General features: G+C 44.1%; 1 protein-coding gene across 9 annotated transcripts; it reads left to right on the top strand.

Moving 5' to 3' along the window:
- The first annotated feature begins 422 nt into the window (after positions 1-422).
- Positions 423-26,849, top strand: Gpr173 (G protein-coupled receptor 173). Of its 9 annotated transcripts, none has more exons than XR_007589913.1 (5): positions 423-1,469; positions 2,156-2,245; positions 2,384-10,105; positions 22,135-22,260; positions 24,064-26,849. XR_007589913.1 is itself a non-coding variant. In XM_050131220.1 (5 exons), exon 5 carries the CDS (start codon positions 22,231-22,233, stop codon positions 23,350-23,352), a length of 1,122 nt encoding a protein of 373 aa, XP_049987177.1. In that variant the 5' UTR covers positions 428-1,469; positions 2,156-2,245; positions 2,384-4,882; positions 9,993-10,105; positions 22,135-22,230; the 3' UTR covers positions 23,353-26,280. The 9 variants fall into 9 exon arrangements, 8 of the variants coding, with proteins under 8 accessions (XP_049987177.1, XP_049987176.1, XP_049987175.1 ...); XM_050131220.1 differs by having other exon boundaries at positions 428-1,469; positions 2,384-4,882; positions 9,993-10,105; positions 22,135-26,280; XM_050131219.1 differs by having other exon boundaries at positions 428-1,469; positions 2,384-4,882; positions 7,674-10,105; positions 22,135-26,280.

Raw genomic sequence — 26,849 nt, 5'->3', positions numbered from 1 at the left:
TCTGAGCTGGGTGTCTACACTCCTCCTCCACCTCCCTCCAAGCTAGCTTCCAGACCAGGCCCATAAAACCCCATTCTAAATAAGGTTATCTACCCTATCTTCCAAGCCTTCCCATGCCAAGCCTGAGAAACTTCCACCAAATCTTTGTTCAAAATCAGACCCCCGACCGTTACAAGTCCTGCCCTCTCTACACTAGTAGCCTACGCTACTTGGCTACTTCTCCTCACCTCCACGCAGGCTTCTCTCAAGTCAGAAAGGCCTGAGCCTGATTTTGTCAGCCAGCTATTGTCCTGGCAAGAACAACCACCACACCAAGCATCCCCATTCAGTCAGCCAGCCAGCCAAGTTCTCCTGGTCTCGCCAGCCCCCTCCCCCAACCCCAGCCGCCCCGCCCCAGGGAGGACCTTGCTGGTGGCTGGGAGTCTCCCGGCTGCTCAACCTCCCTTCTTCCCTCCCTTGCTCTCCCTGCTTCCCTCCCTCCTCCACCCGCCCCTCGGGCAGGGACTGTGCAAATCGAGGAGAGGGGAGGACCAACAGGCTACACAGGGTCCAGCTAAGGGGCCACGACTCCTCACTGAGACCCTATCCAAGCTAGGTGTTCCCCGCATCGTGGAACCTGGATTTGTGTGGAGCGGGGTGATTCCCGGGCAAGGAAGGTTCTTCCGGCAGGTCCACCATACCTTCGTCTCGCATCAGGACCCCCCTTGGATGCTCTGAGCCACCCTTCTCAACCCGGATCTAAAACCTGGGACACGGCTATCAGGCCAGCCTCTCTCTCCCTCCACCCCTCCCCCTCTTTCTGGCGTCCATCCCCTCCCCAACACCACCTCTGCTGCTGCCTCTGGCTGTGGACTTGCACCTCTTCTCCGTCCTCACCGGGCCGGGAGAGTGGGGTTAGCCTGGATGAGAGTGTGCCCCTAACCTGGGGCCCTCCCGGGCCATGGCTCGTGTGCTCCCAGGGAGGAGTCCAGGACCCTGAGCCTCTGCTAGAAGCTTGGCAGAGGCCCCGCTGGGACCGTGTCTTCTGAGGACAAAAGGCTGCGGCCAGCAGGCAGACTGGGTGGGGGGTGGGGGGAACCGGCAGGCAGGCAGGCAGACCAGTAGCAGAGCTAGCTCTGGCCCCTCCCAGACTGGTGGTGGTATAAAGATGGGGGTGGGAGTGTGTAGCGGGAGAAGCACCTACCAGGACCCCCATCTGCCCACTACTTGGGCACCCCAAAGCTGTGTGCTGCCCACCTGGTGTTCCCCATCATCTCCAGCTCTACCAAGTGCACCCCTCTGGCACCTGCTTCCCCTGCTGCCAGCGATTTAGACCAACCAGGCTGTATCCACGGCAACAGAAGCAGGAGTGTCACTGGCTGCCAGATCACTGAGGGTCCCACAATGTGGCCTGGACTGTGGTTTATCCTGCTTGAGATCGAGTGAGTTCCCTTCCTGAATTCCAAGCCGGTCCTGCTAAGAGAACCCAGGTAAGTAGTCTGTATCCTTCCGTGAAGGAGCCGGGGAGGAGGGTAGCTGGGACTTCTCTTCTGTCCCCCCACGTATTTCAGTCTCTATCACTGTCATGCTTTCTGTTAGTCTCTCTGCTTCATCTCTATTACAACACTCAAGCCCCAGGACTGCTGATCTTTCCCCCATCTTCCTCAATCCGTCCCGTAAGAAAGGGAACCACCACCTGTTTCCCCACCCCCAACCCCTAACAGGGTCTGTTTCTATCCTCGTGGTCACATTTAGACACAAGACAATTCCTTGTGTGCTAGCTGTGGAAGGGGTACCTGGGTGCCCAGTGAGTCTTGTTCTCACAATGCCTGCAGCTTCCTTTCCTCCCTCCTTCACCCTTCTCCAGGTTCCTTGGCTTGCAGAATTGTGTGTGAGCTCTTTCTTTCTTTCTTTCTTTCTTTCTCTTTCTTTCTTTCCTTCCTTCCTTCCTTTTTTCCTTCTTCCTTTCTTTGGCTCTCTCCTCTCTCTCTCTCTCTCTCTCTCTCTCTCTCTCTCTCTCTCTCTCTCTCTGTGTGTGTGTGTGTGTGTGTGTCTGTGTGTGTGTGTAAGAGAGATAGAGACAGAGACCCTAGTCAGCAAGCAGGTGGGTAGCTATGGCAAGAAAGCCGCTTCTAGAGCAGACCAGCCCTCATTCCTTCCTTTATTCTTTTCCCAGTTTCTACCCACAGGTAATATACTTTTGCTCACTCACCCTGGAAGATGTGTCCCAGCTAGTGGGAGGAAGCTGCTATAGGAATAGAGGAAGGTAAGGTGGGGGTAGGGAGCACATTCAGACCATGGGCTCTGAGAGAGCTTGAACATGTCCCCATGACAATACACAGCATAATTGTTCCCACACTGTGGGCCCTGGCTTCTATCACATGGCTCTCTGTTTCTGTTTCAGATACCCATAATGTGTTTGGGACCTCCAGATCAATGACACAGTAGCCGGAGGTCCCTGTATCTGGAAGTGCAGGAAAACCTGGTATATGGAGAACATGGATTCTACTAGGGACACATCTCCTAACTACTAAGCTCACAACTTTAGTGGAGGCATGTCACTTGTTGAACCTTGTTTTTCCCATTTGTCAAAGAGACTGGTAACCCTTTCTTTGTGAATGTGTGCGGGGATTAAATAAATTGATGCATGCAAATAATTAAACGTGTGCATAGGATGGCACCGAGCAGTGTCAGCAAAGCTCAGGGTCAATATTATTGCTGGTTGTTCGTGATTCGTGTTGCTATTGATTAGGGAAAGGATCAGCACCTTTTCTCCAGGGGCTCAGCAGAGCTCTAGAGAAGGCAGCAGGTGGAAAGATGGAGAGAAAGAGAATGGCATTATTGCTGTTACTTGTCATTTGTCAGGAATGATGAGTAGTGTAGACAGTCATTCTCATCCTACTTGGGGTTCTTCCCCTCCTGCATTTGTCCCTGTTTATGTACACACACTTACACATACACAACACACACACGCACACACACACACACACACCAGACTGTGAGCCAGCGGAGGCCTGGCTTACAGCCTGCAGCATTCCTGGCCCTAGTATGTGTCCCTCTGTTGAGGGAAAATTAGCAAGAGTTTGGCTTATGGTCAGTGGCTGGCAGGGACGAGAGACAAGGCTGAAGCTTTTGAGATTATAGCTTTGAGTAGAGCTGGGGTGTGGTCCATGCAGTAGCCAAACCTGCAGTGGAGTTTGTCCATCTAGACCCTGGGCTAGGGAGATTGGAGTTTCCGAGCTAGTTTCTAGATAGGGAGATGTGGTAGAATACCAAGGGGATGGAGATCAGCAGAGGAGCCAAGAGCGGAGAGACTGAAGACAGATTTCTGCTGAGGGCCAGGAAGGGCCAGGACCTTTAGACATGAGTAGACTTTCCTGAAGAAGCATTTGATGTGGAAGGGAGAGAATCTAGCCTGTTGCCCAGGGGCGTCTGGACCTGAAACTAAGAATATACATGAAAAGAAGTGTATAGTCCGTGTCTCATCACTGCACTGGAGGTGTATATGAGTGTGGTGTGTGTGTGTGTGTGTGTGTGTGTGTGTGTGTGAGAGAGAGAGAGAGAGAGAGAGAGAGAGAGAGAGAGACAGAGACAGAGAGACAGAGGGACAAAGAGAGAACAGACTATGTGATGGCATATGGGATTGTGTGGGTATCTGGATAGCTTTGTGTCTTTCCTGGAGGGTATGGTTTTGCATATCTGGTAAGCAAATGGTCATGTTTGATTTTGACCCAAATATTGAATATTGGTGTGTTTCTCTGAGCCTATATTAGGCCTGTTGAATGCTTGTTTATGTGTGTGTGTGGTATCAATTTGTCTTTGAACACACATTATCTGATCATATGTATGAGTAAATGAATGCCTACTTGGATCTCATTGTGAATAGTCCTGTTTTCCCACATGTGCCTTTCAGTGTGGGTTCATCTAAATATGTGTGAGCATAAAGACATACATGTGTCCCATGCATGTAGGAGAGGATGTGTGTGTGTGAACATGCTTATATGTGTTGTGGGTGTGGCTGCCGTATATTTGTGTGAATAGGCTTATGTATGAAAGTCTGTATAAATTCATTCATAGCATTTTTCATTATGTCTGTGTCTGCATGTGCCTGTTTGAATGCCCACTGTCTCTCAACAGACCTGTGTGTTCGTATCTATTTAAAGAAATGTAAGTATAAATAGGCACACTGAGATAAGGGAAGAGTGGATGAATGAAAAATATTTGGTGGAAGTGTATATCTGATTATGGTATGCATGAGTAACCACATTTCATAATAGTTGGGTGCATGTGTCTTACTATGTTTTTATTTGGATTTTTATTTTTGAGTGTGACTGTATATTTGAATGTGCCTTGAGTGATTGTGCATATATATGCTATTATTTGTTAATACCTAACTATGCATACATTCACATGAATATATCTGTACATAGGCATGTGTGATCAAACACAATTAAGTGTATATCTTTGAATAGGCCTGTGTGTGTGCCTGTCTGAATACACAAATGTGTGAAGTACCCGTTTGCACAGTTCTGGTTTGAATTTGTATGTTTGTATTTATCTTTGTTTGGTCTAAAGCATATGTTATAGAATGGTGCATATAAATCTCTGTGCAGGCCATTCTTGCTTCACAAGCACATTTGTGTATGTATGTGTGTCTGTGCATCCATTTATATACCTTTGCATGTATGTATGTGATAAGTTGATCAAACCTTATGCAGATCAACAGGTGTATGTTCAAGAATACATGAGAGTACTTCTATAGGTGCATGTATTGAAATATGCTTTTGTATTCTATTCCAATGTACATATAAGTTACTCTTCTTTCATTTATTTATGTAGCTTCTCAGAAGGGTGTATGGACATAATGGTGTATATATATACCTGACTGTGATCGTGTGCTTTTGTGAGTATATTTATTTCTATAGTTCATTGTATACATATCAAAATGAATTAATGTATGTACAAGTCTATAAACATACAAATATGCTGTGTTTGTACATGGTCAGTTATACATACAAGTCTATGTGTTATAATACCTGCATATGTATACATAATCTCATTTACAAGCATTTGCACATCTGGGTATGGATATGTGTGAGCACACCTATACATATATGTCTGTATGTATGCCTGCATGCAAATATACTTCTGTGATTATGTTTGAGTGTATACATATACATGTTTGGGAGCCCCCCTTCTGTGCCCCCATTTCCTTATTATCTCTTCAGATATGATCCATATATTTTTACATATCTCTGTAGATATGTAAAAGTATGTCTGTGTACTTGTGTTTGTGAGTGAATGCACGTCATTCATGAGTAAATCATGTGAATATAGTACATTTAAAAGAATAAATGGATGTACTTGGGACTAAGTCCAATGGAAATGTGCCTTGGGGGGGGTAAATAAAGGTATTTGTGTCTCCGCCTGTCTGATATGAGATGTGGCCTTGTGCAGACTGACCTCTACACAAACCTTCTACCCAAACCCGCCCGTGCTTTCATCTCGCTCACACCACACGGGTGCGCTTACTTTCTGCACAGCACTCTGCGCGTGCTCGCTAACGAGCACTGGGGGCCATGCTAAAATATTGAAACATAAAAATCTCCCTTCCCATCCCGCCACTGCCAAAGGCATAGAGCAGGATGGCATCATAATAGTGCCTAGGGTTAGTTAGAGCTTTGGTTGGAGTGTGTGTGTGTGTGTGTGTGTGTGTGTGTGTGTGTGTGTGTGTTTGGTTGTGTGTGTGTGAAAAGAGAGACAGACAGATAATGTGAGAAAGTCTGAATGTGCAGCATCTGGACATTTCACAGACAGCAGCAAATTATGGCACCAGGCAGAAATCGAGATGTTAAGAAAATATGTTTAGGCGAAAGTATATCTTAGGAAAGTAGTAGGTATTGGGGGGCCTGAGTGTGTAGAGTATGTGTATGTAAGGGAGTGTATTGTTTCTGGCTAGGGTGTGCATGAGAGATAATTGTGTATATTAAGGAGGGAAGGATTTTTTGGAATACAAAGACACACACACACATCCCACCCAAATATTTTCAACTGTCACACAAACAATCTGCGTATACCTCTACACAAACCTACTATCCAAATCCACCCATGCTTCTATCTCCTCCACACCATATGGATGTACCCGACCCACACTCTGCACAGTACTTCCCACACAGATGTGCCTTACACACGTTCTTCAGACACTCAATCCAGTTTTCATCCGGAGACTCAGTGAGCGTGTGTATTGGGATGTCCCATGTTTATGAGATGTGGATGTATCCTGATGGTATATAAGAAAAAGTGTATGGATACATTCAGGCTGTTCGTGAGACAATATGTGGGTGCATTTGGAAAAGGATTTGAATGTAGATGTGTTTGAACAGTGAGCAGGTCAAAGCGTGAATATACTTAGGTGGCAAAGTGTGTGTGAGAGAGACGAAACAGATAACGTGAGAAAGCATGAATGTACACATCTGGACAAAATTTGTGTTTGAATGTGAGTTCTCTAAATTAGGTTAGTATCTGGGTGATATATGAATATATGTGTCTCTGTGTGCATATATGTGGCTTGAGAAATTGTGAATATATCTAGGTGGGGTGTGTTTAAGTGCAGTGTCTTTTGGAGGGTACGTATGTCACCTTGGGTATATTCTGATTGTGTACATTTGAAAGAGATTGTAGGTAAACCTAAGATAGGTCTGAGGACTCCAAGTTGGGGTGGGGTTAAGTTATGTATGCTGAGTTAGAGATCGTATAAGTGTGGCATTAATTGCATAGAGTGATTGTAAGGGTAAGCATATTTGAGGTGATTATACATGAGAATGGATGTATGTAAATTGAATGTGTGTGAAAGTGTGGGTGTATTGGTGTTGGGTATATGTGTGACAGTGGGTGTTTCTGAGCGGTGTGTGTGAGAAGGAAAATGAATTGTGTATATCTGGGTTTGGGGCTTGTGAGAATGTGGGTATATCAGACTAGGATATGTGCAGTTCTCTGGGTGGATGGGGAAGAGAGAATCTAAGTGGTATGTGTGAGAGAAAGAAAATATTTGTTTGTAAAAATCAACCAGTTTTGGGTCACTCGAGTCAAAAACCGTGGCCTTCCATAACCGATGATGCTAAGTACCTTTTACATGTGTCTTAGTCTGTGCTTTTATTTTCTTGTAAAGACAACTTTTTATTTTTTCTTTTCTTCATAATTTAAGGGAAATCAACCTCTCAAAAATAAAAAGAATTAGGCTAAAAAAAAGAAAATATTTGTTTGTGTGAAATGAGTGAATCTAGCATGTGTGAAGGTATATCTGGATAGTGTGTGTTTGCATGTATTTCAGTTGGAAAGATAACTAACATGGATTTATATGGCTGTTTTATGGGGGCTGTATTAGATGTTTTGTATATCCAATAGTGTAGTTATTTATGAGCAAAGTTTGTAATTGTGATCACACATGAATATATTTTCTAGGGCATATATATCTCTGGTAAAATGTCTGTAATGTGAACTTGTCTATAACTCGGTACGAATGACCATTTGTACCTAAGTGTATTAGTAAATGGGAACTAACTTGTGTGTGCAAGTGCTGTATGGTTTTATAATATATATGCATATACATTATATTATAAATTTTATGTTTGGGGTAAATCTATTTCTTTGTTTTAATAATTTACTTAATTTTATTTTATGTACATTGGTGTGAGGGTGTCAGAGCCCTTGGAACTGGAGTTACATGAGCTGCCATGTGGGCGTTGGGAATTGAACCCAGGTCCTCTGGAAGAGCAGCCAGTGCTCTTAACGGCTGAGCCATCTCTCCAGCCCCTGAGGTGAATATATTTCTAATTGTGAATTGGGTCTGCAAGGTCTCTAGAGACAGCCTTTCGGTTAGTGTTTATTAGATGTGTAGTTGGGGGGAAATCACATAACCTCAACCAAGCCCCAGTCTCCAGTCTAGAAAATGGAAGAAATAAAACTCCCTATCATGTAATGTTAGGATAGGCAAAGTTAATACACGAGGAGTGCTTGTAACAGTGCCTACCATGTAATAAGCCCTCTCATGAGGAACTGCTTATTAAAAGTAACAACAGTATATTACCTGTCTGTATCACCTGTGTGTATACCTGTTACAATTATCCCTGTCCTGGTGGCTAACGGTGTGCATTCATCTACAAGTGCAAAGAAGATTTTCATATGCATATTTGCCTCATTACATGTGCCCACATGTATGTCCAAGAAAATGAGCCTGGCCTCTTTTTACGTAAGAGTATGTTTATACATGAAAATTAGTTTATAAAGTATCTCAGTGTTCATATAGAAACACAAGCGGGTAAGGAAAAATGTGCACAAGGCCAAGTGGAAGGGCATTCAGCCCTTTGTGTATATTTGCTCATATATGCTTCTCTGGGTGTATGAGTGCACACATCCCATATGTGTGAGAATGCAGTATCTGTGAGAATGCAGGTGTATCGACATGCATGAACATGAATGGGTCCGTGTACACATGTGCCAGTGTATTTTTATCTAATTAGGGAATTAGGTTTATAGTTACCAGGATGTACATGCATGGGGGAGAGGGTCTCTGTTCCGTCTGTAAAATTCGGAAGGCTGCTGTACGTGATGAGTGCAGTGGAAGCATTTATGTGGTATGGGTTTGTGTCTATATGGCCATCTATTAGAATGTGTGCATCTGTGTTGTTCAGTGAGGGTGGAATGTGTATGCGTGAATGGATGTGTGGGCATCTGAAGATTTGTGTTTGTATGTTTCTAAGCCTCAGTGGTTATGTGGGTTAAGGATGCGTGAGTCTGAACTATTTCATCTGCTTGATTGCCTCACTGTGCAGCTGTGAAAACTGAGTAATATGCCTGCAAGTACGTCTATGCCATCTATATGTAAGTGACTATGTGCCAGGGCATATTTGTGAATGTGGCTTTTTATAAAATCATAGGTTTGGGGTCAATGAGATGGCTCAGTGGGAAAAAAGGTGCCTGCCACCAAGGCAGACAACCCGAGTTCAACACCTGGGACTCACATGGTAGACAGAGAGAACTAACGCCATACGTTGTTCTCATACTCCTGTTTGTGTGCGTGAAGCACAGGGGAATGCACATAAATAAATAGCCTTTAAAAATAAAATGTAATAGCTTCAGTGTCTCGCGTAAGAGCTGGTGGTGTGAGGCAGAGAAAGTCTGGATCTATAGGACATGAGCAAAACATGACCCCTGTCTAATGTCAGTTTTTATGCCTGCACATGCAAGACTGTGTCTGAAAGTGTAAGTCCATGAAATTAGGTTTGTGTATATGTGCATCTCCAAGTTCCCTTTGATGTACCTTTTCTGGCTTTTTTTGAGACAGGATTTCTCTGTGTAACAGCTTTGGCTGTCCTGGAACCTGCTTTGTAGATCAGGCTGGCCTTGAACTCACAGAGATCCATTTGTCTCTGCCTCCCAAGAGCTGGGATAAAAGGTGCGTGCCACCACATCTGTCTTCCAAGTGCCCTTTGAATGGTGAGTGTGTCTCTGCCTTTGCCTCTGCTGTCTGTGCATTGGATATCCTTGAGTGATTCGCTGCTAAGTGGGTACCAGATCACATCTCTACTTTCCTCGAGAGAGAGACTAATTGTATTTATCAGTCGATTTAACTCTGAGTATGAGATCAGACTTGGATGTCCTGTGCCCATATGCATATATTTATCAGTGTGTGTTAGTGTTTACATGCAGTGTGATTAGATGTGAGTGGTTTAGGGCATACACACAACTCACCATCCAGAGTAAGTAAAATCTGTACGGCACACTAGAGTAAACTATGTAGCAGTATAGGAGCTTGATGAAAAGAAATTCCTTACTTTTTCTTCATATTATACAATTATAAGGAAAAATTGCTAAGTTTTAGGGGATTTATTAAATATTGAATGTATGCAGCTTTCAAATAAAATCTTTTTGCAGATTAGTTCATGGTACACAAGAGTGCATAACATCTCTCCTCCCTCCCTCCCATTCTTTCTCTTTTTCTTTTTCTGCAACAGGATCTTGTTGGCCTAGAGCTCACTGTGTAGCCCAGGCTTGCATTAAACTTGCAGCTTCCTCACAGAGCATGGTGGCACACAGCTTTAATCCAGCACTTGGGATGCAGAAGCAGGTAGGTCTCTGTACATTTAAGTTCTGCCTGGTCTACATCATAAGTTTCAGGACAGCCAGAGCCACGTCGCGAGACCCTGCCTCAAAAAACAAACAAACAAACAATTGTTTCTTCCTCCCAAATGTTGTGTTTACAGGCATGCAATGTGCCCAGCTCTCAGTATTTAAAAAAAACAACAACAACAACAACTTTGAGGCAGTATCTCACTACTTAGTCTTGGCCAGCCTAGAACTAACTATGTTGACCAGGCTGGCTTTAAAAATCATAGAGATCCATTTGTCTCGGCCTCCTGAGTGCTGGGGTCAAAGTACTCAGCTGAGAGTATAACTTTTTTTATTCACTAATGGGAGTCCACAGTGGTCAACATCTGTGGCCACTCTTTTTGAACCTTTGGTCACTACTACCATGGCTTGTTTTATTGTTTCATTCATTTTTTGCTCATTTTTTTTATCTGGACTTGCTAAGGCTGCTGGTGCTACATCAGGCAATTGTATGTCTTTGTGAAAGCTCCAAACAACAACAACTACTTGAATGTCTGGAACACAGCTCTATGAATCTGTAGGTCAACAAAGCCTTCTAGAAAAAAAAGCCACTTGCCAGGCCAGCACAAAGACCTGAGTTCAGCTATCCGGAGCCCCCTTGAAGCCAAACACAGCAGTGTGCATATTGAATCCCAGTGTACCTCCACGAGGTAGGGAGTGGAGACAGAACTTTACAGAAGTTTTGGGGCTAGCTAGCACTGCACAGACAGCAACAAACAATAAAGACCCTGTCTCAAAGTGGAAAAAAAGGAAACAAGATTGACCCATAAGATCATCTTCTAACCGCCACACACATGTACCCCTACACACACCATGTGCACACATATATGCATAAAATTCTTGTAACAAGTGTTCGTGAGTTGTGAATCTAACATAATTTTCAGTATTTCAAAATTATGAAGAAACTTTTCTTCTAAGTCCACATAAACTTGGCTCTATACGTGTTCTGTCGTTCGGATTGCAACACCAAGTAGACATAATTCCAAGAGCCATACTTAATCACCATTTTCCTTCTTTGAAATTTTACTTTGACCCTGTAAGCCATGTCAGTGCTTTCTACCTTGATATGCAGTATTTTGAGTGTTTGCTGTGCAGTGCGGTGCCAGGTATGTAGCTTAGCTGGCATGGTGCTCACTTATCCTGCATAAAGTCCTGAGTTCGATCCCCAGCAGCCTATAAACCAGGTGTAATCCCAGTACTGGTGAAATAGGGACAGGGAGGTTCCGAAGTTCAAGGTTATCCTTAGTTACATAGAGTTCAAGACCAAGCTGGGCTACACAACACCCTGTTACACAAAGGAAAAAAGAAACCAGATAGCTATTGTTTTCTATGTAATCCTAGTCTCGTGTGTTCAAAGAGGAACATGCTGAAGCCTGTAAGTATTAAATCTGCAAAGTAAGAAATACACACAAAAAAGTAACTGGGTGCTTCTTTTAACTCCTCCTACCTTTGAAAAATTAACATTTGACAAGGGTGGTGCACACATGCCACTAAGCACATGTGGAAGTCATAGGACAACGTGCAGGAGTACATTCTCTCCACCCTGTGGGTCCCAGGAGTCAAACTCGGGCCTTCAGGCTTGAGACCGAGTGCCTTTGCCTTCTGAACTATCTTACCACCCCTCATATTTTTTACAAAATTTCTACATACTTAGATTTAAAACAGAAAAACATGTATGATTTCAGTTCTTCACACAAAACTAAAAGATACATGGAAACAGCCTTGGACTAAGTTAAACTCATAACTTAGTTCATCATTTCCTGTGGAAATCAGACTTACAAAGTTTTACGAGTGAGTCTGGTATCATCCCATCAGTAGCATCTAGTCTGGTCTACATATCGAGCTCCAGGTCAGTCAAGGCTACATAATGGGGCCCTGTCTCTTAACAAAACAAAATAAGAGTAGTATCGATCCATAGATCTATACAATTTTCAGAATACTTCAAACTATTCATGGATAAATTTGCATATATTAGTCTTAGTTTATTTTTGTACTAATGGCATTTCTCTTCAGGGTCTCTGACTACTGCTATCGTCCTAACAGGGACAGACACATCCAGAAATTAATATATAGTGAAAACTCCTTTCAGTTCAACAGTTTTTAGGTTAGTACCATCTCTGACCTGTCGCCAGTGTGTCTCCTAACAGCAATAACTGAAACTGTCCCTTGGCCTATTTCCTTTAGCTCATCCATCCCAAACACATTGTGGACAATTTCCCTGCAGAATTCTAGCACGTAAAATTTTGCTTGGCTTTTCTTGTTAACCTTGCAACGCTGTCACTAGCTGACTGAGCTCTGTATAAGAATAGTCTAATCATCTCATAAAAAATCTTGGTTTCTTTTCTTTTTTGTTGTTATTGTTGTTTTTGCTTGTTTGCTTGTTTTAAAGACAGGGCTTCTCTGTGTAACCGCTCTGTCTATCTTGGGACAGGCTAACTTCTATCTCAAAGCTTTGCCTGCCTTTGCCTCCCAATTGCTGAGTTTAAAGGCATGCACCACCATATCCAGCTTTGGTTTCTTCATTTGCACTTCCAAGTACTTTAAAAAGTTTACTTAAAATTTATTTTACATGCATAAGTGTTTTGCCTGTGTGTGTGTGTGTGTGTGTGTGTGTGTGTGTGTGTGTGTGTATGAGTACTTTGTGTATACCTGGTGCCCACAAAGGTAATAGAGTGCCAGATCTTCTGGAACCACAGTGTAGATGCTGAGTACCAAACCCAGGTCCTCTCCAAGAGCAACAAGTGGTCTTAATCTCTGAGCCAGCTCTCCAGCCCTTTGCTTTCTTTTTTTTTAAACTCGCAGAGTCTACTTAGTGCTTCCAATATGAACCATCTCTCCATCCCCAAGTGCTTTTTAAAAGAATCTGAATCTGGAGCTGGAGAGATGACTCGGAGGTTAAGAGCACTGGCTGCTCTTCCAGAGGACCCAGGTTTAATTCCCAGTATCCACAAAGCAGCTCAGACCTGTCTGTAACTCCAGTTCCAGGGCTTCTGACACCCCCATATACATGCAAGCAAAACATCAATGATCATAAAATTAAAAAATAAATTTAATTTTTTTTAATCTGAATCTGGCTGGGCAGTGGTGGCACATACCTGTAATCCCAGCACCCAGGAGACAGAGGCAGGTGAATCTCTGAGTTGGAGGTCAGCTAGGTCTACAGAGTAAGTTGCAGGACAGCCAGGACTAATTTTAAAAAAAATGAATCTTAACTCATGTGGGGGCACATGCTTGTAATCCTAGTATTCAGAAGTCAGGAGGATTATTAGGAGTTTAAGGTCACCTGCACCTGAGGCTGTGTAGTAACTATGGTGATTACCAGCCCATCCATGGATACCCAGACCAAATTAACATCTCTCTCTACTCGTCCCTCTTTACTTCCCCTTTGTCTTTCTCTCTCCTCCCCGCTTCTCCTTCTCTCCTTCCCTATCTCCCTCACCAACCCTCAAGGCCTCCTACATGTCAAGCCAGCACTCTACCTACCTTTAAGCGGCATGCCCAGCCCTTATATCTTTTTATTGAAGGGGACAGCAGATCTCTGTGGCTTCTGAAACTGAATTTTCATTACATTTTTAGAAAGGAATACTGAGACAAAAATCATAAAAATCCTAGGCTGATCTTTGATGCGTCAATTCAGTTAAACTCTTATCTTAGTTTGCTTTCTATTGCTGTGAGAAGGACCATGACCAAAAGCAACTTGGGGAGGAGAGGGTTTGTTTCAGTTTAGATCTTACAGTCCGTGATGAAGGAAAGCCAGAACAGGAACATGCAGGCAGAAACTGAAGCAGAGCCATGGAGGGGTGCTGCTTACTGGCTTGCTCCTCCTAGTTCTGCTTGCTTATACAACCCAAAACTACCAGCCCAGGGAGGACACTGCCCACGTCAATCATTAATCAAGAAAATGTCCCAACAGACTTTCCTTCCGGCTAATCCTTGGAGGCATTTTCTCTGTTGAGGTTCCCTCTTCCCAGATGACCCTAGCTGTGTCAAACTGACAAAGAAACTAACCAACACAGCCAACATCCGGCTTCACTGATTCATCAACAAATAGTTTTACCTAAAACTATGAGGCCATAAACATAACATACCATCAAGAATCAGATTTGCTTAATTCCTAATAGGAGATACCAATAGTGAGTAAGACGATAAATAGAATAGGAAATAATAAAAAAAATGTTGTGTTATGATGTTTACAGAGGAACCCTCATCTTTTCAAAACAGATAGCAAAATGTCGATGGGTGACATAGGATAATAAATATGGTTTACAAAACTGAGGGCTAAGAGAAGTGGATAGGGTATGGGCAGAAGAAGCCTGGCTTCTGAGTTCATAATTGGTATATCTGGACATTGAATCCACCAAGGTTCATTGCGATGTTCCTGCTTGCAGCTTTAGGTTTAAGGTAACTATAACAAAGAGTTCTTTTTATAAAGAAATAACAATCAAGGGAAATAACTAAATTATTATATTCTGTTTAAGAATACCAAAGAAATACATAATCAAAAATCTGAAGTGCTAGCTGGGCAGTGGTGGCGCACACCTTTAATCCCAGCACTCGGGAGGCAGAGGCAGGCGGATCTCTGTGAGTTCGAGGCCAGCCTGGTCTACAAGAGCTAGTTCTGGGACAGGCTCCAAAGCTACAGAGAAACCTTGTCTCGGAAAACCAAAAAAAAAAAAAAAAATTACTGCTAACATGACATCACAAGGAATAAGTTTCCCATCTTGTGATAGGTCACAGACAAAATGTAGACGCACTAAGATATTGCATAAAATTACCTTCATGCTGTGTGTAAGGTATATACAAAACACAAATGAGTTGCATGTTTACATTTAGGTCTCATCCCCAAGATCATCATCTGTATCTATGCAAATATTCCAGGATCTGAAAAAGTACAGCATCTGATACTCACAAGCATTTTTGGATAAGAGATAAGCAAACTGTAGTCCATAACAATACTCATATGGCACTCCTCCCTATCCTCTTCCCTCTCCTCCCTCCCCTCTCCCTCCTGTGAGCCTATGGATGCTAAGCAAGTGCACTACCACTGAGCCATACCCCAGGCCCCAACTTTCTCCTTTTGTCAGTGAGGAAAAATAAAAACAAGAGTAAATTAAAAGAAAACAAACACCATACATGTAGATATCGGCCAAACCAAAAACCTCATGATAAATCAGCGGGAGGTAACCATCAAACTCTCTGGAATGTTTTGATAAGAAGCATCTAAAACAGTGTACTTCTTGCCACGGCCTCCTGCACCTGTTCTTACTTGAGTTTCCTGGTGTGGCAAGCACCTACAAGCCGGGCAGCTCTGCTCAGGTTTCCACATATACCTGCAGGAGTTAGCTGATTTGTGCACACGAGTAGATACCTGCTGTTGGCTATGTATATGTGAGAGCATGTGAGAGCAAATTGGTATGCTTACACACATTTGCCCAGGTGCAAGCGTCTCTTTACACTCCAGTGTCTGCACATGCAAGTGCGTTTTTGTCTCTGTATTTGATTGCGCTTGTACGTTGCTGAAATGTGAGAGAGAGTGACGCTCGCTCTTCTTTTGGGAACATGTTAGAGCTATTACACTTTTATTTATCAGAAAGAGCTTATCAGTTAATGGAGAGGGGCATATGTGTGCCAGGATGCACTGTATTGTTGAGTGTAGCTAGTCTATGTGAGGGGAGGTAAGTTGGTTCCGTTGCGGTAGAGTATACTCATATATGCAAGCAACTTTTTGCTTGCCTGCAAATACACTTTTAGGTATCTCGGGCATTATATCTGTATACATACCTGGGGAGCACATTTCAAGTGTTTGTGAACTTGATGATGTGAGTGATATTTAATCTGAATGTTAGTTTTGGAGCAGTGATTGTATACGTGATGCTATAGATATGCTGTTGTGAGATTTTTAATATGTGGGAGTATTTGAACAGTCAGATATATCAGCTCAGTGAGTATACGGGAGTCAAGGTATAAAATGACAGTAGCTTTGCTTTGTGTATTTACTCACCGATTGTTTGAGTGTGTGTGTGTGAGTGTGTGTGTATGTGTGTACTAGGAGCACCTAAGGGGAGGCAGGATTGTGATATACGTGAGACAGTGTGTCAGTGTGTTTGCATTGATGACCAATTCTCAGCCCTCTCTTAGTGTGCCTTTTATGTAACAAGTTTGTTACATAAAATTTGTCCTTTACTATCTGAAAATGAAGTTTTTCGATAATATAATATTTCTGCACATGTCATTTCAAAGGAAGTCCATACTGTACTTACACAATATACATATTATATTAACTATAATACAAATAAGAATGATGTATAATAATTTTATTTGGATATGTAAGTGTGTAGGTGTGGCACACTTCAGGAGATTAAAGAAAATAATTGGAGACTTGTAAGTGCTTGTAATAAGTAAATGTAGTTTAGAAGACAAATCAGGTTCACAAAGTACAGGAAAATGGCAGGCAGAGGCTTCATATTGAGATTTTACAAACTAGTGAAGTGCACCAAAAAGCAAAATATAGTCTCCTCTTGATCACATGACAGCCATATTCCTGGATAATTCCGGATATGCTAAAACTAGGAGAAAGAAAATCTCATTTATCTTAATAAAAGAGATTATAGGCTCAGCTAATTATAAGCTCAAAATTCTAGGAGTTAGAGGACATGTGTTAGTAATGTCAGACTACTCCACATCTCTTTCTCTCTCTCCCTTTCTCCACCCCTGAATATTAAGATAGCTTACATTAATATTAGGGCAAAACTTAGGGCATCTTTGCACTAACATGAAGTCACCTACACCTCTTCCCATCCAGCCCCTCCCCCGTTCCTGTAGATTTCCAAAATGTCCGCTAGGGGGCAGTGATGCCTTTGAAAAGGACAAAGCCCTGTACTAAGACCGGGTAGACCGGGTACCAGAACTACTTCCATCTGTGCGTGCACATTGTGACCGTGTGTGTGTGTGTGTGTGTGTGTGTGTGTGTGTGTGTGTGTGTGTGTGTGTGTGTGTGTGTGTGTGTGTGTGTGTGTGTGTGTGTGTGTGTTTCAAATGCCTGTGAGTATGTAGGTCTGTGCACAAGGGTGTCCAGGCCCAGGCATGTGTGCTCTGTGCACACACGCTTACCTTTTGCCTCCACTGGGCCTCAGTTATGGCTGCTAGGCTGTGCTTAGGAGCACCTGACCTCATTTATGCAATCTCTTCAAGCTTTCTCAGCAACACCGGGGCTTTGCTTGTTACTGTATTGGGTGTTTGTTTGTTTGTTTTAAGGGAGTTGGTTTTAACATTTGCTTTTGCTGAGCCCCTAAGCTACACTCCAGTACATATCTTAGTACATATCTTCCCTCCCTATGCACGCCATGCATGCTTTGTCTCTGTGGCTACCTGTTTCTCCCGGCCCTCTTGTCTCTCCCTAGTCTTCTACATCAGCCTGGGTTCCTTAAATTTTTTTCTACTTATGACCCCTTTCCACCTAAGAAATTTTTTATACAACCCCGGTATATAGTTATATAAAATAAGTATACAAGTCAAACATTTACTATTAATTAACAAATTTATCTGAAACAATTCTAAGGCATACATACAATTTTACTGTTCGTTAAAGACAAAGGTAAATTTGCATACTGAGATAGATGTGCTTTTTTTACACACACACAAAAATAAATCTTTTCTGAATGTTTGATACTGCAACATATAAGGCATCTTCAATGTTTTTAAGAGCTGAATGGTATTTTGATTTTATAACTGTCAATACTGAGAACCCCGCTTCATGTAACATGCAATACAAAATGGTGAAAGTATGGCTAGAGACATTTCAAAAATTGTTGGAAATTCTGTCCTGTTTCCAAGCCAAAATTCATCTAATGATTTTTTTAGGACACTCAAGTCAGCAACTCAAGGCAATTTTTTTCATTTTTAATTTTTTTTTAATTTGGGGGGAGGGTGAGACAGGATCTATGTAACTCTAGCTGCCCTGGAACTTTCTACATGAGCCAGGCTAGCCTCGAACCCACAGAGAACCACCTGAAATGGCAACATTTTTAAAGCAAACATTCTAATACAGTGCAATATAATGGCATGCTAATTTGATGCTTACATGACAGGAGGGAAGTACTAAAGTTTTTATTTTCTGTACTTAAACCATTATGTTTTACAAAAGAAAAAATATATGTACAACAGAAACCTTGCATTTCACAGCATGTGGCCGTCTCGAGTCTGAGCTAGGGTATTTCAGAGAGCATTTGTTGGCATTGGGTTGTATGGTGGCATGGGCAGTGCAAAGTGCGCATGTCATTGCTCGGAACCACAGCTTCGGTAATATTGTGCGTATGATGCAACCTGAGCAACTGCTGCCAGAAACATGTGCGAGTCGTCATACCTTGATTTTAAATTAATTTTGGGTCATTACACACCCAGAAATTTTGTAAACTTCCTCGAAACCCTCACATTCAGCTATGCAGGCCCATGGGGAGTTAAACCCCATAGTTTAACGAGCTGTGTTCTAGATGTGTCCTCCCCCCACTTTGGCTATCCTTAACTGCCTGTTCTGTCTCCTCCTTGATCATTCACTGTTTCTCTATGTTAGCTATATGTCTCTTTTAAAAATAATTGACTTATTTTTATTTCCTGTGCATTCATGTTTTGTCTGTGGGGGGTATCAGATCCCGTGAAACTGGCATTGCAGGTAGTTGTGAGCTGCCATGGGGGTGCTGGGAATTGAACGGGGCTCCTCTGGAAGAGCAGCCAGGACTCTTAATTACTGAGCCCTCTCTCCAGCCCCTCTATATGCCTCTTTACGTCACTCTTTCTCCCCTCTCTTTCTCCATTTCTATCTCTTTCCCTGTCCTTGTTTCTGGGTCTCTGTCTTTCCTTCTGTGTCACCATCTTCTCTGTCATCCCCTGTGTATCTGACTCTTACACTTTCTCCATCTCTGTGCCTAATCTTTACCCTCTGACTCCCCCTAAGGCAAAGGTGTGTGTGTGCGCGCGCGCGTGTGTGTGTGTGTGTGTGTGTGTGTGTGTGTGCCTTTGAACATACAGGGCGGAGGGCTGTTTGCGTTCTGGGAAGGGTAGAAGACATCAGACCTTGAGGAACTGAAGGAGACCAGATGCTCTGCATTTCTCTCCAACCCCTGCCCTAGCTCCCTCTCATTTCAGTAGGCCATTGGCTATGAGACTTCTTAGTGCTGTCAAAAAATGACTGCTTTTAGGTGAAAGAACAGACTGTTTTGACCTAGAAAACAACACAAACGGGACAACTTCACTAGGAAGGAGTTGGTAATCCTGAACCTCTCCTGCTTCCGCTTCTTTTTTTTTTAATGGAGGCTTTTTAAATTCCCTTTTTTTAAGATTTATTTATTTATTATTTATACAACATTCTGCCTCCATGTATGCCTGCACGCCAGAAGGGGGTACCAGATCTCATTACAGATGGTCGTGAGTCACCATGTGGTTGCTGGGAATTGAACTCAGGACCTCCGGACTAGCAGCCAGTGCTCTTAACCTCTGGGCCATCTCTCCAGCCCCCCTGCTTCCGCTTCATATGAGCCAGCCCAGCTGCCCTCCCTCTGGGAAATGCTGTCATTTTGTCATGACCCCACATGACAATGCACACACAGGCACTCTCCAACTCCCCAGGCTGTGCTTTCAGCAAATCCAGTGTGAAAACTTCCACGGAGCTCTTGGCATCTTTTCCCCAGGAACCTACTGTGTGAGCACTACTCATCTTTTAGAGGAGAGGGAGCCTACCCTGCCCTTATAGGGCTTCTGTTCTGCTAGGATGAGACAGGTCATAATCTAAATTTCAAGAGTAAATGATAGAGATAAAAGAGAGAGATTCCAGCGAAAACAGAAAGGGGCTTGGGGATGCTATGACCACTTACTTGGATTACTACTGAACTCTCACTAATCACCCTACTCTTTTTTTTTTTCAATTTTATTATTTATGTATACGGTGTTCTGCCTGCATGTATGCCTGCACAGCAGAAGAGGGCGCCAGATCTCAGTACAGATGGTTGTGAGCCGCTATGTGGTTGCTGGGAATTGAACCCAAGACCTCTGGAAAAGCAGCCAGTGCTCTTAACCTCTGAGCCATCGCTCCAGCCCAATCACGCTACTCTTTTCCCACCTTCCTGGAGCATGCCCTGTTCTCACAGCAACAAGTAGAATCACATTCACCCCTGAACGTGAATTACATCTTACCTCGGTTCAAAACCCTCCCAAGCAATTCTAAATCATAGACCTCACTATGGCCTCTATATGTCCTAGCTGATGCTCTAAGTTCACTTCCCAATGCTTGCCCTGTGCTCAGTATCCCCTCACCATGGCTCCCGTGCTCCTTCTCAGTGTGCAAGTAGCTCCATCTGAGAGCCTTTGTTCTGACTGTTCTTTCTGCCTAGAGTTCTCCACTCCGAAACAGTCACAGGGCTTACATCCTCGCCTGTTTGCTTAGATGACTCCTCCATGAAGCCCTCCCCATCCCGCTCATCAAAAACTGCCAATACGCCCCTCACCTCTGACACTTTAAATCCTCCTCCCCTACTTCATGATTAGATTTTAGATTATTGTCATCATCTGCTATACTAACTTCACCCATCTCATCTTATTACCTAATTTGTCAATTACACAAAACTAGGAATCTTTATCTATCTATCTTTCTTTCTTTCTTTGTTGTTTATTTGTTTTCTGAGACAGGGTTTCTCTGTGTAGCCCTGGCTGCCCTGGAACTAGCTCTGTAGACCAGGCTAACCTCGAACTCACAGAGATCTACCTGCCTCTGCCTCCCAAGTACTAGAGCAGGAATTTTATCTGTCTGATTCACAACTGCATCCTCGGTGCCTAAAACCGTGAATGACCCAAGGTAAAGAAATATTTTTTTCAATGAGCCAACACAAAAAGCATACTTACATTTGTGTAGTAATATACAATCCTACATTCACACAAAACAAAAGCCAGAGGCTTTCTCATAATCCATAGCCCTACATTTGATCTTCTGTGACCTCACCTCCCACTATTGTGTCTCCAAAACACACCATTTACTCTTTCTCACTCATTCTCACTTCTCACACTGGTAGACATGCTACGCACATTCCTGACCACAAATAAAGATATTTTGCTGGGCATCATGGCATAGAGCTGTAATCCTAGCACATGGGAGTCTGAGGCAGGATGATCCCAAGTTCAAGGCCTGCCTGGGCTGGGGAAAATGTTCATAGCCAGCCTGGTCAACGTCACAAGACCCTATTACAAAATTAAAAGTTTAAATAGTAACTTTTTCAAAGGGTGTAGGGATATAGGTCATTGGCAGACCTCTTGTCTACCAGGCCTGAGGCTATAAATTCAATCCCCACCCAGTACAGTGAGAAGAAAAGCCAGAGAGAAGACGAAACACAGTACGAGGTGGTGGGGGTGGGAGAGAGCAAACGGTGGGAAGAAATCTAATGAGTGGCTGGCTGTCAATAGTTTAACAAAATAAAACATGAAAGACAACAGAAATGAATAAGTATATTACAATTAGGATTAGTACTGTGTACAACTTTTAGTTGAGGGGGGTGTGTGTGTGCGCGCGCGCGCACCTATGTGTACTGGTTTATGGGTAGCAGTAAAAAAAATCAATGCTTGAATACAGTTTTATGGCTTGTAAAAGGAAAGGAGAGTTGGCAAATATCCACAGCCTCTGCAGACCCACCAGTGGAGAAAGAAAGAGGTGCCTGAGGACATTAGGAGACAAAGCACTTATGCCCAGCAAGGAGGGGTAGGAGCAGGAATATCTGGGGAGTTCGCAGGAAGGGCTCATAGACACACTAACCTGGCCTCTCTGTCTCTTTTTCACCTGTTTCTCCAACCCCCCCACTCCATTCTTTCCATTTCTGGGTTGTTTTCTATCCGTTTATATTCTTGCTTCCATTTTTTTAACCTCATTGTTTACCTCTCTTGTCTCCTCATTTTTCTGTCTTCTACCTCCATCTCTCTGTCTCTATCTCCCTCCACTGTCCCCATTTGCAGGTGTAGCTCAGCAAGACAACTGATGGAGTCCCCCAGGGCACATCAAATACCGGCCTGGCCGACCCCCTAGGGTTGGGGTAGCCCTTGCCCCTCAGTATGGCCAACACCACCGGAGAGCCTGAGGAGGTGAGCGGCGCACTGTCCCTGCCATCAGCATCGGCTTACGTGAAGCTGGTGCTGCTGGGACTGATCATGTGTGTAAGCCTGGCAGGCAATGCCATCTTGTCCCTGCTGGTGCTCAAGGAGCGTGCCTTGCACAAGGCTCCTTACTACTTTCTGCTGGACCTGTGCCTAGCTGATGGCATACGCTCTGCCATCTGCTTCCCCTTTGTACTGGCTTCTGTGCGCCATGGCTCCTCATGGACCTTCAGTGCGCTCAGTTGTAAGATTGTGGCCTTCATGGCTGTGCTCTTTTGCTTCCACGCGGCCTTCATGCTGTTCTGCATCAGCGTCACCCGCTACATGGCCATCGCCCACCACCGCTTCTATGCCAAGCGCATGACACTCTGGACATGCGCAGCTGTCATCTGCATGGCCTGGACCTTGTCTGTGGCCATGGCTTTCCCACCTGTCTTTGATGTGGGCACCTACAAGTTTATCCGAGAGGAAGACCAGTGCATCTTTGAGCATCGCTACTTCAAAGCAAATGACACCCTGGGCTTTATGCTTATGTTGGCTGTGCTCATGGCAGCCACACATGCTGTCTATGGCAAGCTGCTCCTCTTCGAGTACCGTCACCGCAAGATGAAGCCAGTGCAGATGGTGCCAGCCATCAGCCAAAACTGGACATTCCATGGCCCTGGGGCTACCGGCCAGGCTGCTGCCAACTGGATCGCTGGCTTTGGCCGTGGGCCCATGCCACCAACTCTGCTGGGTATCCGGCAGAATGGGCATGCAGCTAGCCGGCGGCTACTGGGCATGGACGAGGTCAAGGGTGAAAAGCAGTTGGGCCGAATGTTCTACGCGATTACACTGCTCTTCCTGCTCCTCTGGTCGCCATACATCGTGGCCTGCTACTGGCGAGTGTTTGTGAAAGCCTGCGCTGTGCCCCACCGCTACCTGGCCACTGCTGTTTGGATGAGCTTCGCCCAGGCTGCCGTCAACCCAATCGTCTGCTTCCTGCTTAACAAGGACCTCAAGAAGTGCCTGAGGACTCATGCCCCTTGCTGGGGTGCAGGGGGTGCCCCAGCTCCCAGGGAACCCTACTGTGTCATGTGAAGCAAGCCAGTAGGTGATAGGCAGGGGAAAGTTGTGATCACCATACTGGGGCCAACAGCAGGGGAAGCGTGGGACCCACACAGAAGCCTTCTTTTTTAAGCTTCAGCCCAGGCTCTCAAACCATCCATAACTGAGGCATTTTGCAAACACCTCCCTAGGGGTGGAAACTGGGTGAGGAATTGGGAAAGAGGCATTTCTAGTTTTGTGGGGCTTGTCCCGCAGCCTCCTCCACTTCTACAATCTCTTTCCCATGCCTCCCTGCCTCCTTATCCCTCTCCCTTCTCCTCTTTCTAAAGTGACGATTCAGTAAAAAAGAAAAAAAAAGAAAAAAAAAGAAAAAGAAAAAGAAAAAAAAAGAAACTGAAAATGCAGGGTTTTTAATAATAACAGCTGAGGAAGCAAGCTTTCTTGCTTAAAAGTCACCCCCCCCTTTGACATTGTCAAGAAATGGAAGTTTTCTCCTGTAAAATAGATTTCCAGAGATCTTATTGCCCCCCCCCCCCGTTCCCATTCACCCTCCCCTTCTGAGTCCCTTAGCAAGACTTGGATGTTTAGGAAATACTGACTTAAGGCTTCACACAAGAGGGACCAAATGGGGTGCTGCTCTCCTGGGGAGCAAGGACGTTTAAATTGCTACATTGTGTGCGATGTTGTTTTTGGCTTAACCTTGATCTCAAGCCTGGTCTCCTTATCCCTCCCTATCGTGTCCAGACTTTGCTGGTGTTTCTGGAGGCTCTGTTTGAGAAGCGAAGAGCGTACAAAGAAGGGCCTCCATGATGTGCCCAGGCTAGATGAAGAGTCGAATGATAGATGAGCTCCTCAACCAAAATCCAAATTTAGCTGCACTCTCTCGAACTTTCTCTTGGAACCCCACCCTTTCTTCCTAGGACTATGCATCTGCTTGTCCCCACCGGGGATGATGTGAATACATGCCACATGCCGGCGGGGAAGTCACCCATGGAAGTAGAGGGAGATAGTTGAACTCCCCAGAGTGGCTGGACTCCAGAGCCTGGGGTCAGAGCTAAATTCAACCCCACAATTGTTTCTTGGGCTCACACTATTCTTCTGGAAACAAAACTTCTTTGGGAGCCTTGGTAACACTTCAAGGTACAAACTTCAAGGTACCCGGGAATTGGGTCCAATCCTGTCTGACTTCTTTTTGTCCCTTCTAGGTCTCCCAGGCCTTGAGCCCCTTCCTTAGCTGTCCTTCCATGCCACAAACATCCTTCCCTGTAGTTTTTCCTCCCTTCACCCTTACCTATACCCAAAGTGGAGCAAACTATACCCAATTCCACAGGTGGAAGGTCCCAAGCCTCTTTTCCACAGACAGAGACCACCCTGGGCTTACTGACTTCAAGGCCAGTTCCGTAGACTGGTGAACCAAGCTGGAACTCTGCCTAAGTTTGGGGCTGTGATCTCCTCATCCCCTTTCTTTCCTTAGAAACTCCTATCCTAAACTCCAACCCTTTCCCCAAGATAGCCCGTGAACTGAGGAAGCTTTGACCCAAAAGCAATGAAGGAGGTGTTCTAGACAGAAAAGATATTGGTGACCCTGGCTGTGGAGAGGCCCTGGAAAAGCAGGCCAGAGTAGCTGAGAGGCTGTAAATGTGTTGTGGGTGGGGCTGTACTCTCAGTGATGATGACAGGAATGCCTTTCTGAGGGCAGGGGTGGAAAGAGCAAGGTGGGAGGGCACATAGGGAAGATTCAGGAGGCTTTTCCTCCATTTCCTTTTTATAACTGCCTGGCTTCATCATTGGATTTTGTAAATGGAAAAACTGAAATGAACAATGTTATATTGGATGTTTTCTCTTTCTCCCTCTCTCCCTCTCTTTCCCTCCCTCCCTCCCCCCCTCCTCCCTCCCCCCCCCTCTCTCTCTCTCTCTCTCTCTCTCGTGTGTGTATGTGTCTGTGTCTGTGTGTCCTATCTGTGTATGATCACGTGTGGGGAGGTATGATTAAGTGAGACAGTGTGTGTCTGTGTGACTTTGTGTGAATAGGAAACCCTGAGGAAAACTTGCCTGCTACACATATATAAGCAAATACCTATATGTGAGGAAATAGAGTACACACACGTGTACACACATCCACACAGAGAGACACAGGAAGAGAGGAGACACAGGAAGGAGAGGAGACAAAACTTAGTATGTGCCTGCAGCAGGAAATAGAGTGCTTAGGAGATGAACCTGAAAAGTTTTATGTATGTATGTGTCAAGACGGTCAACTCCCATCTCATAAGATTGTCTTCCCTTGGCCCAGCTTCTGAGCACCAGGTGAGGAGAGAATAGCTTAGAACCTCATCTCTTCCGAATGTCTGGAGATTCAGCCCCCACCCCAAAATTCAAATAAGGTATTTCTGAAATTGGACCACCATGGAAATAGGAAATGGGAATGGGGGTGTCAAACATGGAGGTAATGAGGTTAAGAGATGGTCCCCTGCAATGTAATGGCTTTTAGAGGAACCGCTCCATCTGAACTGGGAGTTCTTAAGGTTCCACTGTATCCAGCTGGGACTTTGTTCAGCTTTGACTAAATTCAGAAGGAAGGATGGCATGGAGAAAAAGCCCAAGTCTGGGGGTCTACCCAGCTGGCCTACTCCCTAGGCGCTCAATTAATTTACTGTTTATTTATTTACTTATTTATTCTTTCAGTTGCACAGAATTGAGCTGACCATATTCCTCAATTCTCGGCGCACTATATCATCATTGGTCCATGCAAGGTCCTTTTATTATTTTGTTTGTTCCCTTCATCACCCATCCCCGATCCCATCTTTCCCCACCCCACACAGGCACCACTCTTCTGGACTTAATGTGTGTCCTTCCAAACCACCGTTCATGCGTTCATTTACTTATGTGTATCTGTGGAAAATATATGGTATCGATGTTTTAATTTACATAAACAGTATTGTACTATAAATCTTGTTCTGTTTCTTTTTTCACTCAGCATTCTGTTTTGGAGAGATCCAGCCATGTTGCTATACATAGATCAAATTCATTCTAGTAGTCCATCTAAAACATATATCACATTTTATCCATTCTCCTGGTAATGGATTCCTAGGTTCCTTCCCTCTGCTACCACAGCAAGTCTGCAATGGGCAATTATCTCCTCTCCTCAGGAATGCCTAACTTAAAGGAAAACAACCTCAGAGAGGGGCAGTGATTTGGCTAGCGTCACAGTGGTCGATAGAACCAAAGCCAAAATTCCACCTTCATGCCTCCTCAGAGACCAGCTATCTCTGGTCATAAATAAAATAAAATAAAACCTTAGGGTATGATTAATAGCATCATTCACTTAGGAAAGGCTGGGAGGAGAAATACTGCGTAGACAAAGAGTTTTAAAGTTCTAGAAAAATCTAGCAGATTAGTTGAATCGCAATCAATTTTTATGACGCAGAAGAAGTTACTTTTTTTGCGTCTGTGATTATTTCTGGAGCCATTTTGCAGAGATGGAAAAAGCCATGTCAAAACCTGACCACCAAACCAAAGACCTCAGATACTTA

This window comes from Alexandromys fortis, unplaced genomic scaffold (assembly GCF_014885135.2).
Source record: "Alexandromys fortis isolate MF-2015 unplaced genomic scaffold, M_Fortis_MF-2015_v1.1 scaffold_373, whole genome shotgun sequence".
Lineage (NCBI taxonomy): Eukaryota > Metazoa > Chordata > Mammalia > Rodentia > Cricetidae > Alexandromys > Alexandromys fortis.
The sequence above is the reverse complement of the archived record's forward strand: the minus strand, read 5'-3'. Positions and strand labels throughout refer to the sequence as shown.

Excerpts from the sequence above, each read along its gene's own strand:
- Gpr173 (XM_050131222.1), top strand. The coding sequence starts at position 22,231 with ATGGCCAACACCACCGGAGAGCCTGAGGAGGTGAGCGGCGCACTGTCC.